At 36.2% G+C, this 20,178-nt stretch overlaps 1 protein-coding gene across 2 annotated transcripts in view; it reads right to left on the reverse strand.

The window, feature by feature from the left end:
• CFAP44 (cilia and flagella associated protein 44) overlaps positions 1 to 20,178 on the reverse strand; it is a 168,000-nt gene that overhangs the window by 72,597 nt on the left and 75,225 nt on the right. For both annotated transcript variants that reach the window (XM_066346884.1, XM_066346883.1), the window contains 3 exons: positions 9,302 to 9,447; positions 8,422 to 8,692; positions 5,250 to 5,305 (listed from right to left, as the gene is read on the reverse strand). In XM_066346884.1, the coding sequence (XP_066202981.1) occupies positions 5,250 to 5,305; positions 8,422 to 8,692; positions 9,302 to 9,447 (473 nt within the window). The remainder of the gene's footprint in view (positions 1 to 5,249; positions 5,306 to 8,421; positions 8,693 to 9,301; positions 9,448 to 20,178) is intronic.

A 20,178-nucleotide genomic window follows, 5' to 3' on the forward strand; every position in this document is an offset into this window, starting at 1 on the left:
ATCCCGGTCGGGCGCATGTGGGAGTCTGTCTGACTGTCTCTCCCCATTTCCAGCTTCAGAAAAATACAAAAAAAAAAATGAGCAAAAGAAATAAATAGACACTTCTCCAAAGAGGACATACAGATGGTCAATAGACAGATGAAAAATGTTCAACATCACTAATCATTAGAGAAATACAAATTAAAACCACAATGAGATACCACCTCACACCAGTCAGATTGGCGCTCATTAACAAAACAATACATAATAACTGCTGGCGAGGATGTGGAGAAAGGGGAACCCTCCTGCACTGCTGGTGGGAATGCAGAAACTGGTATAGCCACTGTGGAAAACAGTATGGAGATTTCTCAAAAAATTAAAATGGAACTGCCTTTTCACACAGTTATCCCACTTTTAGGAATATATCCCAATAACACCATATCACTGATTCAAAAGAAGAAATCCACCCCCATGTTTATGGCAGCATTGTTCACAATAAACAAAATTGGAAACAGCCCAAGTGTTCGTCGGTAGATGAGTGGATTAAAAAGCTATGGTACATATATACAATGGAATACTATGGGGCCATGTAAAAGAAGGAAATCTTACCTTTTGCGACAACTTGGATGGACCTGGAAACTATTATGTTAAGTGAATAAGCCAGGCAGAGAAAGAAAAATATCATATGACCTCACTTATTTGAAGAATCCAATGAACAATGTGAACTTCGGAACAGAATTGAGACAGAGGACGGATCAAAGGGACCAGAGGAAAAGAGGACAGAGGGAAAGGGGATGATAGGATAGGATAATCCCAAAGGGAAGGGGGGAGGGCCCTTTAGGGAGAGGGGTAAGGGGGATGTTGAGGAGAATACAAGGAAGGGGAGATGCATTCAGGGTGACACTACATTCTATGTAAACACAATAAATTAAAATCAATAAAGAAAAGAAAAAAAAGAAAAAAGGGGTATATGAAAGCTTCACAGACTAAAGGTGACACAAAGTAAAAGGTTGGAAAACAATTCTCCAAGTAAATAATCTCCAAGGAAAAACAAGTGCAGTCATACTCATATCTGACAATACCTATGCAGTGAACCAGGATGCACCAAAATATTTAAGATATCTACTAACAGATCTAAAAATAGAAGCAAACAAAAACAATCATAGTTGGAGATCTCAACACACCTCTGATGGCTTTAGATAGATCATCCAAACAGAAAATCAATAAAGAAATATCAGGATTAAGTGACACACAAGACCAAATGGACCTAATAGACATTTACAGGACATTTCTCATTCCAAAACAACACATTACACATTCTTCTCCAGTGTTCATGGGACATTTTAAAGGATAAACCAATGTAGGGCCACAAAACTACCATCAACAAATTCAGGAATTCAACTGCATAAAAGTAAAGAAACACAAAAAATGTAGAAATTAAACAACATACTTCTAAAAAATGACTGGGTCAAGGAGAAATAAAAGCAGAGATCAAAAGGTATGTACAGAAAAATGACATTTCTGGGATGCAGCAAAAGTAGTAATAAGAGAAAAATTTTATATCATTACAGGTTTATATCAAGAAACAAGAGAGATCCCAAATAAACAACCTAACAACATGTCTTAAGAAACTAGAAAAATCGGCCTAGCGTGCGGAGGACCCGGGTTCAATTCCCGGCCAGGGCACACAGGAGAAGCGCCCATTTGCTTCTCCACCCCTCCGCCGCGCCTTCCTCTCTGTCTCTCTCTTCCCCTCCTGCAGCCAAGGTTCCATTGGAGCAAAGATGGCCCGGGCGCTGGGGATGGCTCCTTGGCCTCTGCCCCAGGTGCTAGAGTGGCTCTGGTCGCAACATGGCGACGCCCAGGATGGGCAGAGCATCGCCCCCTGGTGGGCAGAGCGTCGCCCCATGGTGGGCGTGCTGGGTGGATCCTGGTCGGGCGCATGCGGGAGTCTGTCTGACTGTCTCTCCCTGTTTCCAGCTTCAGAAAAATGCAAAAAAAAAAAAAAAAAAAAAAAAAAAGAAAGAAACTAGAAAAAGAAGAACAAAGACAATCCAAAGTCAGCAGAAGAAAAGAAATAGTAAAAATTAGAGCAGAACTAAAGGAAATAGAGAATAAAATAACTACAGAAACAATTAATAAAACAGATAGCTGTTTTTTTGAAAAGATCAATAAAATTGACAAACCCCTGGCTAGATTCTCTAAAGAAAAAAGAGAAAGGACTCATATAAACAAATTCTGAGTTGAAAGAGGAAAATTAACACAGATATCATAGATATACATAGGATTATAGTAGTATACTATGAAAGGTTATATGCCACCAAACATAACCTAGAGAAAATAGGTAAATTCTTAGAACTATCCAATCTTCCAAGACTGATTCATGAAGAAGTAGAAAACCTAAAAAACCCATAAGCAGGGAAGGTATAGAAACAACTATTAAAACCTCCCCCAAAATAAAAGTTTAGTATTAGATGGCCTAAAATTTACCAGACATTCAAAGATTTGCTACATCTCCTTTTCAAAGTCTTCCAAAAAGTAGAAGCAGCAATACTCACTAACACATTATATGAGGCCAACATAACCCTAATACCAAAACCTGGCAAGAACAACACAAATACAGAAAACTACAGACCAATATCTCTAAAGAATACTGATGCAAAAATTCTAAACAAAATACTAGCAAATCAAATAAAACAATGCATTAAAAAAATAATACATCACGATTAAGTGGGATTTATTCCAGAAGCACAAGGATGGTTCAACATACAGAAACCAATCAACATAATACACCACATCAACAAAACGAACAAAAATCATAAAATCCTATCAATAGATGCAGAAGAGGCATTTAATAAGATAGCTTTATGTTTAAAACACTCAATAAAATGGATATAGAAGCAAAGTACCTCAACATAATAACAATATTAATATCAATAACATAATGATATTGGCTGATGAAAAAACATCATACTAAATTGTGAAAAAATGAAGGCTTTTCCTCTGAAATCAGGAAGAAGGCAGGGCTCCATTCTTATTCAACATAGTTCTGGAAGATTTAGCCAGAGTAATCAGACAAGAGAAAGAAATAAAAGGCATCCATATCAGGAAAGAAATAAAGATATCACTTTTTGCAGTAACATGGTCCTGTATATTGAAAACCCCAAGGACTCCACCAAAACACTATTTGAAACAATAAACCAATACAGTAAAGTTGCAGGATACAAAATCATTATACAAAAGTCTATTACTTTCCTATATGCCAATGATGAAACTTTAGAAAATGAACTCAAAGAACCAATTCCTTTTACAATTGCAATAAGAAAATAAAGTACCTAGGAATAAACTTAACAAAGGATGTAAAGGATCTATATACTGAAAACTAGAAAGCAATATTGAAAGTAATTGATAAAAACACACAATGAAATGAAAAAAATAATCCATGTTCGTGGATTGGAAGAATCAACATAGTTAAAATGGCCATATTACCCAAAGCAATATACAAATTTAATGCAATCTCTATCTGAATTCCAAAGTCATTCTTACATGAAGTAGAACAAAAATTCACCAGGTTGTATGGGACCATGAAAAATCCTGAACAGCCAAAGCAATTCTGTGGAAAAAGAATGAAGCTGAAGGTGTCACACTACCTGACTTCTAATTATACCACAGAGCCACGAAAATCGAAACAGCATGGTATTGGCAGAGAAACAGACATCTGACCAATGGAACAGCATTGAGAGCTCAGAAATAAAACCATATTATGTATTCACATACACACACACACACAAATCATCTTTGACAAAGGAGCCAAAAACACAATGGAGAAAAAAGAAAGCCTCTTCAATAAATGGTGCTGGGAAAATTGGAAAGCCACATGCAAAAGAATGAAACTTGACTACTGTTTGTTCCCCTGCACAAAAATTAATTCAAAATGAATCAAAGACCTAAATATATGATGTGAAAAAATAATTACATAGAAGAAAAGATAGGTACTAAACTTATGGATCTTGGCCATAGGGAACAATTTATAAATTAGACCCCAAAGGCAAGGGATGTAAAGGCAACAATTAATGAATGGGACTCTATCAAACTAAAAAGCTCTGCACAGCAAAAGAAACTGACAACAAAACAAATAGGCAGCCAATTAAATGGGAGATGACATTTGCAAACAACGTCTCCAATTAGGGGTTAATATCCAAGATATATAAAGAACTCACAAAGCTCAGCAACAAACAAGCCAACAAGCCAATTAAAAAATGGGGCGAGGATCTGAACTTTTTCCAGAAGGCATACAAATGGCCAAGAGATATTTGAAATGATGCTCATCTTCAGTAGCTTTTCAAGAAATGCAAATCAAAATTACAATGAGATAACACCTCATACCTGTTAGACTGGCTATTATCAACAAGACAAGTTATAACAAGTGTTGGAAGGCTGTAGAGAAAAAGGAGCCTTCATTCATGGCTGGTGGGAATGCAAATTAGTACAACCATTATGAAAGTAAGAATGGTGGTTCTTCAAAAAGTTAAGAGTGGAACTACCATATGACCCAGCAATCCCTCTCCTGGGTATCTACCCCCAAAACTTAAAAACATTGGTATGTGAAGACACATGCACCCCCATTTCATCATAGCATTATTCTCAGTGGTCAAGACATGGAAACAAAGTGTCCTTCAATAGAGAATTGGATGAAGATGTGGGACATATATACAATGGAATACTAATCAACCATAGAAATTGTGTCAGAGTGCCATTTATAACAACATGGGTGGACTTTGAGAACATTATATTGAGTGAAATAAGTAAGTCAGAAAAAGCTAAGCACTGTATGATTTCACACATAGGTGAGATATAAAACTGAGACTTGTGGACATAGATAAAATGAAGTGGTTACCAGGGGGAAGGGGATGTGGAGGAGGTAATGAGGGGAAGGGAGTAAAGAGGGACAAGTATACAGTGACAGAAAATGATTTGACTTTGGGTGATGGGTACACAACATAATCAACAGTTCAAATGTTATAGAAACATTTATTTAAACCTAGTACTCTTATTGATTAATGTCACCCTGTTAAGTTTAATTTTATAAATAAAATTTAAAAATTAGTTAAACAACTAAAAACAGATAACACATTAGGATACAGAAAGAGCAAAGAGAAAATTAGTATTAAAATATCTGGAAATTTATTTATCTTAGCCAACTTCTATAAAATGTTGGTTTGTTTTGCAAAAGCTCAGGTCTAATAGGTATTTATCAAAAATTACCATACCTGTAGGCTTTGGGATCTTGAATATCTTCTGGAATTGGCTCTGTTTCAATTCCTAACTGTAGAAAGAGAAATAAAACGTCATCCCTTTTAAATTGCATATTTTCTTTAATATCTAATTGTAATTAAACTGGGGTTTTTTTCCCCCTGCTAATTTCTAACAAATGTAGGCCTGAAAAGTATTTTCATAAAAAATAAACTAGGGAGCCCTGGCCGGTTGTCTCAGCGGTAGAGCGTCGGCCTAGCGTGCGGAGGACCCGGGTTCGATTCCCGGCCAGGGCACACAGGAGAAGCGCCCATTTGCTTCTCCACCCCTCCGCCGCGCTTTCCCTCTCTGTCTCTCTCTTCCCCTCCCGCAGCGGAGGCTCCATTGGAGCAGAGATGGCCCGGGCGCTGGGGATGGCTCTGTGGCCTCTGCCCCAGGCGCTAGAGTGGCTCTGGTCGCAACATGGCGACGCCCAGGATGGGCAGAGCATCGCCCCCTGGTGGGCAGAGCGTCGCCCCTGGTGGGCGTGCCGGGTGGATCCCGGTCGGGCGCATGCGGGAGTCTGTCTGACTGTCTCTCCCTGTTTCCAGCTTCAGAAAAATGAAAAAAAAATAAAATAAAATAAACTAGGGATAACAAATAAACTGTAGTTGACTAAACTTATTTATTTCTGCTTAATTTAAAGAGGTATTTATTTTTGCTTAAAGTCTTGAAACTTAATCATATATATGCAAAATGTTAATACCACCATAGTTCTTCTTCAAAATGTGAATTATTAATTTTCATGTTATTAACAAAGAATACACACAAAATTTTTCTTTTATTTTAAAATGCTGTATTTATTTTAGCATATCCCTTTTCATACATAATTCTCCAAAACTTCCTCAGGATTCTCCAAAACTCCTAGGAAGATTTTAAAATATATATGTACATTTATATATTTTTTTTTAATTTTTAGGAAGCATTTCACTTGACCTTAAAAAAAGACATACATTGGAAATGTACAGAATAATATATGAAATCAGAAATATGGATCTCTCTTTAGATAGAAAATCAGTTTAAATTAGGGATACTATAAAGTAAATTACTCAGAAGTACCTTGTTTTTTCAGGTGCTGTGCTGTAAAATGTCTTAGGCTTTAAAGAGGAGGAATTATAACCTGGTGCACTAAATAGAGTCTTAGTTTGCTGGCTAATCAGTTCTTAAGTTAAATTGAACTTATTTATTCTTTTTATTCTCTTTTATAACAGATATGTCTCTGTTTTGCTGTCATACATTGTAAAGACCCAAAGACTCTCTTTAAATCAAGTTATTTTATTACAGTACTAGTCTTTATACATATGAAATGCAAGTCTGCATATTTTTATGTAAGACAGGTTTATGACTTTAATAAAAGTGAAATGATAAATTATGACCAATGTGAGGGACAGTAATTACTAATACATTGTAGTTACTGTTAATCACTTAGGACATACCTTGAATGAATTTTATTTTTCATTCTTTTATTGCCCAGGCTAAGCCCCTTAGTTCTCCAAATTGCTGTGATTTTCAGGATCTCCTGACACCAGCTGTTTACAGTTTAAACAAAAGTGCTCCAACAGTGCCAAAATGTACGGCAATTGTTCTCAATCCTTGTTGCAGATTAAAATCACAGTGGCTGGGAGAGGGATGAAGTATAGAGACCAGGGCCTCATCTTCGGAGATTCTGATTTAACTGCTCTTGGGTAGGGCTCAGGCATCTTTACTTTTAAGGGCTTGCTGATTATAAAGTACAGGAAGATAAGAACCTCAGACCTGTGCAGAGCTTAGTTATGTTTTGCTTATTCAATTTTTTCTGATTTTGTCTCCTTAAAAGCAGAATCTGCTTTAGTGATTTAAGAAGTATTGATTACAGTCATAAATAAAATATGACTGCAGAATGTATTTTTTTCTATCCAATATGGGTTTTTATAGAGAGAGTTGGCATTAGGTAGAATGATAAAGATTTTCTTTTTCTCCATACACTTTCCATTCTGTAATTCCGCTTCCTGAGCTGACACTTTAACAACAGTCCATTCTCTAAATTTCGCTGTAATTAATAGAATGAAAGTTTACCTGCTTAAAACTTCCCTATGTTCTTTTTTTTTTTTTTTTTTTTTTTTTTTTTTTTTTGCATTTTTCTGAAGCTGGAAACAGGGAGAGACAGACAGACTCCCGCATGCGCCCGACCGGGATCCACCTGGCACGCCCACCATGGGGCGACGCTCTACCCACCAGGGGGCGATGCTCTGCCCATCCTGGGTGTCGCCATGTTGCGACCAGAGCCACTCTAGCGCCTGGGGCAGAGGCCACAGAGCCATCCCCAGCGCCCGGGCCATCTTTGCTCCAATGGAGCCTCGGCTGCGGGAGGGGAAGAGAGAGACAGAGAGGAAGGCACGGCAGAGGGGTGGAGAAGCAAATGGGCGCTTCTCCTGTGTGCCCTGGCCGGGAATCGAACCCGGGTCCTCCGCACGCTAGGCTCCCTATGTTCTTTTAAAGTTGGCTATGTGTTAAGTGGGAAGCCAATGTTCAGAGGAATTTTAACTATGGTCTTTCTAATTTTTTCGTTCCTCAGGAGCAATTTCAACAGTGATTTATAATTTTATCTCAAGGAAACACTTTGATAATAGAAAATCCAAGCTGTGTGACAGGACAAAAGAATATAATTTGGAGACCTGAATCCGCAATCTTTATTACAAAGCCAAAAATGTATTCTGCCTTAGAATAATTTTACTGAATCTTCAATCATGATCCATATTGTCAAGTTCTAATACTACAGATAATAATATTTTACCAACCCTTTCAAAGGCACAAATTATGGTGTTCATGTCATATATGCCTCTTTGATGAGTGAATGAATAAATAAAAAGCAAAATAGATACCTAAAAATATACATTTTGAAAACAAACTTTAAGTGATTGAAACAGAAAATTTCAGTCTTTTTATTTTTATTTTTTTATTACCTTTAGTAATAAGGGAAATTTAACTCCTTTAATATAAGGTATTTAAAAACAGGCATCAGAAAGTTGAGATTAAAATACTGGTAGAAAAATAAGTCTATATGATAAATGTGTTTAAGCAGTTTTCAATTTTTAAAAAATATGAACAATTTTAGCATTACTATTTTAAAATGAAGGGTGGTGTTTTTTTCTGTTGTTGTTAGTTACATACCCTGGGAGGTGGCACTATGGCTTTGATGCCTTTCTTTAGCTCAAATACAGAAAAAATGGTGAAAACAAAGATATTACTATCTGCTCCAACAGTCACCAAAAAACGGTCATCATAGCTAATAGAAATGCTTTTAACACATCCGTAATCATTGTCATGCATGTTCAAGTGCCAGTAGTTTTCCAAACTGGTCAATGAAGAGTCATTCGGATCTAGGATATAGATTCGAATTGCTCCATCTTGCAGTCCACAAAACATTATATCTTGTTCAAAACTATAAAACAAAAAAGAAAGTGAATTGTTCTTCATATTAAACTGAAAATGTTTAACTTTAAATTAGTTGACAAGTGACTAAATATTTAGTAACAAAGGTGTTATGGACTAAGTTACATTCCCCTCAGAATTCACACATTGAAATCCTAACAAACCATAAAAGCTACAGCAAACTAATACAAAAGTGTAGAGGGGGAGAAAAAGCCAATTTGAAAGTTGAAGCAATTATATTTGATCTCCAAAAGAATGACTGGTATATATGCTTAATTCATAATTATTAAAGGAGTAATAATTCAATTTGTGATTTCTCCAGAATCATAACCCTGAACTACATTATGTGACCATGCAGTAACATCCTCTTAAATAACAAAGTGTAAATCCATACAATTCAACTGTGTGATAAACAGAATTTTGACAGACAGAATATTTAATAGAGGGGATTGAAATACAGTTTTTCAGGATTAGCTTTGATTCTATTTAATCCTTTGATTTACTTAACATTGTTTGAGTACCCTTTTTGGACAGATCTTTAAAAACTGGATTTATCATAATGGACAAAATAGACACCAATGGGTTATACGTTTTTAAAGCTTTCTTAAATTCTGTTTACCTGAAAGTGATGGCTTGGATAGGATTATTTTCTGTATCCTCAAGAAAACGGAAATCAAAAGGTTCGTCTTTATTTTTTGTTATATCACTGTTTTTGTCATATGGGGGAAACTCACAGTGATATAGAAAACCAGAATCATAGCCTCCCTGGAAAGGGGATAAATAACATAAAAGGCGGTATTTGAATATAAGACACATAAGACCACATGAGACTATTTTGATTATTTTAAATTTTTGAAACATAAAACAGATGTCTTAAAACATCGACTTTATATAATTTCTATTATTTTATATAGGTTTTATAAAGAAGCTCCATTGTCCATTTATATGCAACTATACAATTGTAATAATAAAACACCTTACAATGATTTGTTTCCACTTAAAAGTCAATAGAAGAGAGTTCTCATTTCTAACTACCTAATAAATTTTATTTTATTTCAAGAATTATCTTGAATAAGTAGTATTTATTTTAGCGAGAAAGAGACCGATGAGAGAGAGAGAGAGAGAGAAAGGGCAAAAGATGAGAAGCATCAACTCATAGTTGCATCTCTTTAGTTGTTCATTGATTGCTTCTCATACGTGCCTTGAGTGTGGGGCTCCAGCGAAGCCAGGAAATCCCTTGCTCAAGCCAGTGACCTTGGGCTCAAGACAGCAACCTTGGGCTTCCAGCCAGGAACCTTTGGGCCCAAGACAGTGACCATAAGATCATAGACATGATCTCATGCTCAAGCTGATGAGCCTGCACTCTAGTCAGAGACCTTGGGTTTTTTAACCTGGGTCCTCAGCATCCCAGGTCGATGATCTATCCACTGCACCACCACCAGTCAGGCCTAAATAAGCAATATTTAATAACAGAATTTTATAGGTCATGATAAATCTCAGAGAATTTGTCACCAGCACACCCTACACTAAAGAAAATACCAAAGGCTATTTTTAAGACACAAGTTGCAAATACAAAAATATAGAAAAGAACTAACAACAAAAAGAAAGAATAAACAAAAATGATACCAAGGATATAAAACAACAGTAAAATACCTTTTGGTGACACAATTACATATACAATAAAATACACAACAATGGAGGAAGATATGTGAAATTAAGTGCTCTAAGATCTTTTTTCTTGGAAACTAGTAAAAAAAAATTATATCAAATTACATTAAGGATGCATATTATGATCTTTAGGATCACCCCTAAAAGAATAGCACAAAAATAGATAACTAATAACCTCGTTGAAGAGAAAAAATGGGGGAAAATACCTTAATCACCCAATAGAAGGTGAAAAAGGAAATTGGTGTGATCAATAGAATTAGTAAGATGGTGGATTTAATCTAAAATATATTAGAAATTACACTAAATATAATTGGACATGGTACTCTATACTAAAGTAAAGACAAAGATCAACCTACAGGATTGAAAAAATAGAAGCCTAACTATATGCTGTTTATGAAAGACATTCTTTGAGTATAAGGGTATCAAAGGCAAAGAAAAAATCTCTGGTTTTGTTTTAGTAACTGAATGGATGCTTGTCTCATTTATGGAGATGAAGATGGAGCAGATTTGCACGAGGCAAATGTTTAAAATTATATTTTAAATATGTCAATATTGAGGTGACAAGGAGAGATGTCAAGTTGGATAGATGTATAAGTCTGAATATGAGAAAGAGGCCAAGAATAGAGACAAAACTTGAGATCATTGGCATATAATTGATACTTAAAGCCAGTGGTCTAAATGAAGTCACCTAGCAAGAAATAAGTGGCCCAAGACCATATCCCTGTGTACCTCAAATTTAAAACCTAGTTCAGCAAGTGAGAAGCCAGTAGATGATGTTGGAAAAAAAAGTGGCCAGTAGAATGTAGTATCTTTGAAGCCAGGAAAATATTTTCAAAAGGAGGGAGTAAATCCTTCCCATTGATGTGCCAATAGCAATTAAGGCTCAACTACAATAGAAACTTTGGCACGTAGATCACATGGGGAGCATACCTAATGTGTCCAGCTCAGGTTGACCAGAAAAGTAGTACTACTGGGCCCCATAGGACACTTACTACATAAGACCACTCTACCAAGACTGAGAGGTGTAGCAGCTCCACTTATATAAAATACATAGAAACAAATGCAGGGACGCAGCCATAATAAGGACACAAATAAGCATGTTCCAAATGAAAAAAGAGAACAAAACACCAGAAAAAGAACTAAATAAAATGAAGACAAGCAATCTAACACATGCAGACTTCAAAACACTGGTTATAAGGATGTTCAGATGAGTGGATTAAAAAGGTGCAGTACACATACACAATGGAATTCTACACATCCGTGAAAAAGAAGAAAATTTTACCTTTTGCAATGGCATGATGGACCTGGAGATTATTATGCTAAGTGAAATAAGCCAGGCAGAGAAAGAAAAAAATCATACAATCTCACTTATATGTGGAATCTAATAAACAAAGGGAACTGAGGAATGGAATAGAGGCAGAGATGGGGTCACAGGGAGCAGAGGGACAGCTGTCAGAGGGAAGGGGGATGAGGGGACAGGATTAGAGAAGGTGAAGGGATTAATGAGATTATGTATACATAACACATAGATACAGATAACAGGACAGCAAATCCAAGAGGGAAGGGGAGAGGGAGTTAGGAGGAGGGGGACAGAGAGGGTATAATGGAGGACATGGGGGTAGGGGTTGAGGGTGTTATATTGAATGGAACACTTGAATCTATGTTAAGACAATAAATTAAAATTAATAAAAATTAAAATTAACAAGAAAAAGATGTTCAACAAACTTAAGAGAAGTATAGATGAACTTAGAACTTCAACAGAGACAGGAAATGTAAAAAAATGGAGGTAGAAAATATAAAAAAGAATCAGTGAAAAATACAGTAACTTAAATGAAGAATACATCAAAGGGAATTTACAGTAGAGTAGATGAAGCAGAGGATCTAATCAGCAATTTGGAAGATAAGGAAACAGAAAATAATCCCTCCCCCCCCATAAAAAATCCAAAAAAGCAAAACAAAAACATGAGGAGAGTTTAAGAAGCCTCTGAGACAACTTCAAGCATACCAACATTCTCATCATGGGGGTGTCAAAAGGAAAAACAAAAAATTTGAAAAAAATGATAGAAAACTTCTCTAACTTGTGAAGGAAACAGATATACAAGTCCAAGAAGAACAGAGTCCAAAACAAGATGAACCCAAAGAGGCCCACACAAAGACACATCATAATTAAAATGTCAAAGGTTAAAGACAAGAAGAGAATCTGAAAAGCAGCAAGAGATAAGCAGTTAGTTACTACTTACAAAAGAGCTTCCATAAGACTGTCAGATGATTCCTCAACAAAAATTTTGCAGGCCATAACAGATTGGTACAAAATATTTAAAATGATGAAAAGCAAGAACTTACACTGATTTTACTCTATCCACAAAGCTATCATCTAGAAGCAAAGGACAGAATAGAGAAAGCTAAAGGAGTTCATCACCACCAAACCAGTATCGCATGAAATATTACAGGGTCTTCTTTAAAAAGAATTTTAAAAAAACAAAAATATGAATAAAATAGCAATAAATAGAAGCTGTCAACAATTACTTTAAATAAAAAATGGATTAAATGTTCCAATCAGAAGACAAGCAGACCCTGACCAGTTTGCTCAGTGGTAGAGTGTCAGCCTGGCATATGGATGTTCTGGGTTTGATTCCTGGCCAGGGCACACAGGAGAAGCGCCCAGCTGCTTTTCTATACCTCTCTCCCTCATTTCTCTTTTTTTCTCTCTCTCTCTTTCTCTATCTCTCTTCTCCTCCCCCTCCTGCAGCCATGGCTCAATTGGAGCAAGTTGGGCCCAGGAGTTGAAGATGGCTCCATGACCTCTGCCTAAAATGCTAAAAAATGGCTCTCATTGCAATGGAGCTAGGGCCCCAGATGGGCAGAGCATCAACCACTAGTGGGCTTGCCAGGTGGATCTCAGTTGGGGTGCATGCAGAAGTCTTTTCTGTCTCCCTTCCTCTCTCTCTCTCTCTCTCTCTCTCTCTCTCTCTCTCACACACACACACACACACACAGAATAATGGGTATATCAGAAGAAGAGAGGGAAAAAGGAAAGGAGAAGCTATTCAAACAACTAATTAATGAGAATTTCCCAAGCCTATGGAAAGAGTTAGAGCCTCAAATTCAAGAACCAAACAGAATGCTGAGTTACCTCAACATAAACAGACCTTCTCCAAAGCGCATCATAATAAAATTGTCAAAAATCAATGACAAATAAAGAATCCTCAAGGCAGCTAGGGGGAAATAGAGCATAACATATAAAGGAAGGCACATTAAAATATCATCAGGCTTCTTAGCAGAAATTGTACAAGCCAGAAGAGAGAGGACCCAAATATTCAAAGTACTGAAAGAGAGGAATTTCCAGCCAAGAATACTATATCCATCAAAAGTATCCTTCAAATATTAAGAAGAAATAAAATATTTTGCAAACATACAAAATGTGAGGGAATTTACCACCAGAAAATCCCCACAGCAAGAAATACTTAAGGGGGTTATTTGACCACCTACAGATATCAAAACAAATCAAAACTACAAGTAAAAGTTCCAATAAGGTTACAATAAAAATAAGGATAATCTGTGACAACAATAACATAAAAGGGGAGAGAATAAAGATTTGCAATAGCAAAGAAGGATGGAGTGCACAAGCACTCATATGACAATAGACTCTTGTACAAATGAAAATTTTTCTCTTAATAACCTAATGGTAATGACCCATGGAAAAACAACTACTAAAACACATGCATAAAAAAAGAAAAAACAGGGAAGGAAGTATGGAATACCACCAAACAAAAACAACTGACAGAAACACAAAAAAGAAGAACCAAATGAGACACAGAGCTACCAGAAAACAGAACATAAAATAGCTATAGAAAATCCTCAAGTGTCAATAATTATACTAAATGTAATGGACTGAACTCACCAATATAGAAGCACAGAGTAGCAAAGAAAACAAAAACAAAAGCCCAACTGTATGCTGCCTTCAAGAGACACATCTAACCTGAAGGACAAAAGGCGACTCAAAGTGAAAGGTTGGAAAAGAATTCTTCAAGCAGATAATATCCAAAGAAAAGCTGGTGCAGCCGTACTCATATCTGAATATGCTGACTTCAAGACAACAAAAGTAACAAGAGACAAAGATGGATATTCCATAATGATAAAGGGGACATTGTATCAAGAAGACATAACACTTCCTAATTTATATGCACTGAACCAAGGAGCACCAAAATATTTAAGATATCTACTAACTGATCTAAAAATAGAAACAAACAAAAACACAATCAGACTTGGAAATCTCAACACACCATTGATGGCTTCAGATAGATCATTCAAACAGAAAATTATTACAGAAATATTGGCCATAAATGACACACTAGATCAAATGGACATAATAGACATTTACAGGACATTTCATCCCAGAACATCAGATTATACATTATTCTCCATGTACATGGAACATTCTAAAGCATAGACCATATGTTGGGCCACAAAACTAACATCAACAAATTCAGGAAGATTGAAATGGTACCAAGCATATTTCCTGACCATAAGACTTTACATTAGAATTCAAGAGCAAAAAGAGGGTAAAGAAACCCACAAAAATATAAAAATTAAATAATATAGATCTAAAAAATGACTGGTCAAAGGAGAAATAAAGGCAGAGATCAAAAAAGATATACAAATGAAAATTACAACATGACATATCAACATTTCTGGGATGCAGTGAAAACAATAAGAGGAAAGTTTCTATCATTACAGGCTTATTTATATCAAGAAACAAGAGAGATCTCAAGAAAATAACCTAACATCATATTTTAGGGAACTAGAAAAAGAAGAACAAAGGCAATCCAAATTCACAAGAAAGGAAACAGTAAAAATTAGAGTAGAACTAAAGGATAGAGAACAAAAAAACGATAGAATAAATTAATACAACTAAAAGGTGGTTCTTTTTTATATATAAATAAATTTTTATTTTAATGGGGTGACATCAATAAATCAGGATACATATATTCAAAGAAAACATGTCCAGGTTATCTTGTCTTCAATTCTGTTGCATACCCATCACCCAAAGAGAGATTGTCCTCCGTCACCTTCTATCTAGTTTTCTTTGTACCCCTCGCCCTCCCCCTCCCCCTCTCCCTCCTTCCCTCCCCCCGCCTCCCGTGACCACCACACTCTTGTCCATGTCTCTTAGTCTCGTTTTTATGTCCCATCAATGTATGGAATCCTGCAATTCTTGTTTTTTTCTGATTTACTTATTTCACTTCGTATAATGTTATCAAGATCCCACCATTTTGTTGTAAGTGATCCAATGTCATCATTCTTATGGCTGAATAGTATACCATGGTGTATACGTGCCACATCTTCTTTATCTCGTCTTCTATTTTTTTTTACAGTGATTAAAGCCTTTAAGCAAACTCTTGGTCAATACAGCAAGAATCCGTAAAAGAGTAGTGTCCTTAACATGTTCACCAAGTCCAAGTTGGCCCAACACCATGCCAAATCCCTGAAAAATGCAACCCAACCCCAGTTCAGTCTGTTAGGAGCTGTCACAAGGAGCAGGAGTTCAGGAAAAGTCAACATCCAGGAAAAGTCCGCATGGCACTGGAATTGTTGTCACAATTCTATACTTTGCAGCTCAAAAGCTGGTTCTTTAAAAACAGTGGTCCCCACCCCCCCGGGCTGCAGACCAATACTGGTCCGTGGGCTATTTGGTACTGGTCCGCAGAGAAAGAATAAATAACTTACATTATTTCCGTTTTATTTATATTTAAGTCTGAACAATGTTTTATTTTTTAAAAATGACCAGATTCCCTCTGTTACATCGTCTAAGACTCACTCTTGATGCTTGTCTTGTAAGTTCAACAATTATATTTTAAAATACCACAGTTTTTACGCCGGTCGCATAATTTTATTTTGTGCATTTATCCGTCCCACCCTAAAGGCTGGTCCATGAAAATATTTTCTGACATTAAACCGGTCCGTGGCCCAAAAAATGTTGGGGACCACTGTTTAAAAAGATCAATAATATTGACAATCCGCTGGCTGGGTTCACTAAGAAAAAAAGAGAAATGACTAATATAACAAAATCTGAATGAAAGAGGAGAAATTACTAGACATCATAGATATACAAAGGATCATAATAGAACACTATGAAAGATTATATGCCACCAAATATAACAACCTAGAGGAAATGTATAAATTCCTAGAACTATACAGTCCTTCTAGTAGACTGATTCATGAAGAAGTGGAAAACCTAGAGACCCATAAGCAGGGAGGAAATAGAAAGAACTATTAAAAATCTCCCCCCAAAATAAAAGTCCAGGACCAGATGGCTAAACTAGTGAATTCTATCAAACATTCAAAGAAGATTTGGTACCTATCTTTCTCAAAGTCTTCCAAAGAGTAATAGAAGAAGGAACACTCCCTAACATATTTTATGTGGCCAGCATAACCCTGATAACAAAACCTGGCAAGGACAACATACACACAAAAAAAGAAATGCACAAACCAATATCTCTAATGAATACAGATTCAAAAATTTTAAATGAAATACTAGTAAATCAAATACAACAACACATTAAAAAATTATACATCACAATCAAGTGGGATTCATTCATAGAGCACAGAAGGATGGTTCAACATATGTAAATCAATCAATGTAATACACCACATAAACAAAACAAAGAAAAAAATCATATGATCCTATCAATAGATGCAGAAAAGGCATTTGATAAGATAGAACATCCCTTTATGCAAAAAAACTCAATAAAATAGGTATGCCTGACCAAGCAGTGGTGCAGTGGATAAAGTATCAGCCTGGATGCAAAGGACCCAGGTTCAAAATCCTGAGGTTATCGGCTTGAGCATGAACTCACCAGCTTGAGACAGGGTTACCAGCTTCAGCATGGGATCACAGACATGACCCCATGGTCACTGGTTTGAGCCCAAAAATAACTGGCTTGAAGTCCAAGGTCAATGGCTTGAGCCCAAGTTGCTGGCTTGAGCAAAGATTCACTGCCTTGGCTAGAGTAACCCTGCTCAAAGCATATATGAGAAAGTAATCTTTGAACAACTGAGGTGCTGCAACTATCAGTTGATGTTTCTCATCTCTCTCCCTTCTGGTCTGTCTGTCCCTCTCTCTGCTCTCTCTCTCTCTCTCTCTGTCTCTGTCTCATTCTTTCTCTCACTATAAATAAATAAATAAATAAATAAATAAATAAATAAATAAATAAATAAAATGGGTTTAGAAGGAATGTACCTAAAAGTAGTAAAGGCCATATATGACAAATCAGCCAATATCATACTCAATGGTGAAAAAAATGAAGGTGTTTGCTCAAAACTCAGGAACAAGAGAAGGCTGCCTACTTTCTCCACTCTTATTCAACATAGTTCTGTAAGTTTTAGCCAGAGCAATCCAGCAAGAGAAAGAAATAAAAAGCAACCATATAGGGAAAGAAGTAATAAAGGTATCACTTTTTGCAGATGACATAATCCTGAATATAAAAAACCCCAAAACTGCTAACAAAAATCTATTAGAAACAATAAACCAATAGAGTAAGGGGTTAATATCCTAAATATATACAGAACTAACAAAGCTCAGCAACAACCAACCAACCTAATTTAAAAAGGGGGAGAGGACCTAAACAGACACTTCTCCCAGGAAGCAATACAAATGGCCAACAGATATATGAAAGATGCTCATTTCCACTAGCTTTAGAGAAATGCAAATCAAAACTATAATTAGATATCATCTCACACCTGTTCGATTGCCTATTAACAACAAGACAGGTAATCACAAGTGTTGGACAGGCTGTCTAGAAAAAGGAACCCTCATTCACTGCTGGTGGGAATGTAAACTAATACAACTATTATGGAAGAAAATACAATGGTTCCTCAAAAAATTAAGAATAGAACTATCTTATGACCCAGATACCTACTGGGTATCTATCTCAAAACTCGAAAACATTAGTACATGAAGACACATGCGCCCCCATGTCTACTGCTGCATTACTCACAGTGGCCAAGACATGGAAACAACCGAAGTGTCCTTCAATAGAGGATTGGATAAAGAAGATGTGGTACATATATACTATGGAATACTACTCAGCCATAAGAAATGATGACATATTGCCATTTATGACAACATGGAAGGAGCTTGAGAACATTATATTGGGTGAAATAAGTAAATCAGAAAAAGCTGAGAACTGTATGATTTCACAGATAGGTGAGGTATAAAACTGAGACTCATGAATACAGATAAAATTGAAGTGGTTACTTTGGGGAGAGGGTCGTGGGAAAGGGGATGGGAAGGGAGTAAAGAGAGACAAGTATAAGGTGATGGAAAATAATTTGACTCTGGGTGATGGGTACACAACATAATCAACAGTTCAAATGCTATGGAAATGTTTACATGAAACCTATGTACTCCTATTGATCAATGCCACCCCATTAAATTTAATTTTCCAAATAAAAATTTAAAATATAGATAAATGGATAAAGAAGTCATGCATATATATAATGAAATATGACTCAGCCATAAAAAAGAAAAGATTGAAATCTTGCCATCTGTAATAACATGGATGAATCTAGAGGGTATGGTGCTGGGTGAAATATGTCAGACAGAGAAAGACAAATGCTATATGATCTCACTTAAAAGTGGAATCTAAAAAAAACCCCAAATAGACCAGAAAGAGACTCATAGATACAGAGAACATTTTGACAGTTGCCAGGTGGAAGGGGTGTTGAAGGCAATGGATGAAAAGGTGAAGGGATTCAGAAGTACAAACTGGTAGTCAAAAAACAGTCACAGGGATATAAAATACAGTACAGGGAATGTAGTCAATAATACTGTAATAACTATGTATTGTGCCAGGTGGGTACTAGATTTAACATGGTTATCAATTCGTTATAGAAGTCTAATACCACTGGGTTGTGCACCTGAAACTCCTATAATATTGTACAACTCTAACTGAAAAATAAATATTAAAAAATAAAGGATGGAGATCATCAGCTCTGTCAAATGCTTCTGAAAGGTGAAACGGAGAAATGACCACTGAGCTTGGCAGTATGAAAATCTCTGAAGTGGTGGAGATAGAAACTCAACTAGAATGAGTTGAAACGCAAATAAGTGAATAAATAAAGCCAACAATTACAACCATTTCAAGACATTTTCCTATAAAGCAGCATGGAAGGGAAGAAAGAGAAGTTAAGGAAAAAATTTTAAGATAAATACTAGAGCATGTTTATGTGTTGATAAGAATTGAGTAAACAGAAGTTGATGATACTTCAGGTAGGTTTTTCAAGAGAAAAATCTTTGAAAAATAGAGGGGTTGGGATCAAGAGGCCATCTGGAAATGTCCCTGGCAAATGGCAGAGGACCACACAAGATTTGTAACAATAAGCAAAGCCAATAAATAAAACTTGTATGGATCCTTGTAGAGCATTAGATCTGATTGAAAGAAGATAAGAAAATTCCATTTGATTGCTTTTATTTTCTTAGTGAAATGTAAGATGAGGTTATCTATGGAAAGAGAGAGAAGGTGCAAAATGTTTGAGGGGAGAGGATGGAATTAAAACAGTAATTTGGAAAGTGGGAAGGTGAACATGGCTGGACAGTAGGACTGGACAGCAGTGTGAGTACTTATCTGAGAACTGTGGGCATGCCTTTGAAATAAGACTGGTTTTCCACAGCATCTGCTTACCTGTAGGCACAGATGGATCAAGTGGAATCAGTGTCAGTGCTTCTGTCAACTATAACTTAACCTTATATGCAGATATAGTTTAATGGTTAAGAGCATGGACTCTTGACCCAGACTGCCTAAGTCCAGATCCTGGTTCCAAGTGTCA

This window comes from Saccopteryx leptura, chromosome 8 (assembly GCF_036850995.1).
Source record: "Saccopteryx leptura isolate mSacLep1 chromosome 8, mSacLep1_pri_phased_curated, whole genome shotgun sequence".
Classification (NCBI taxonomy): domain Eukaryota; kingdom Metazoa; phylum Chordata; class Mammalia; order Chiroptera; family Emballonuridae; genus Saccopteryx; species Saccopteryx leptura.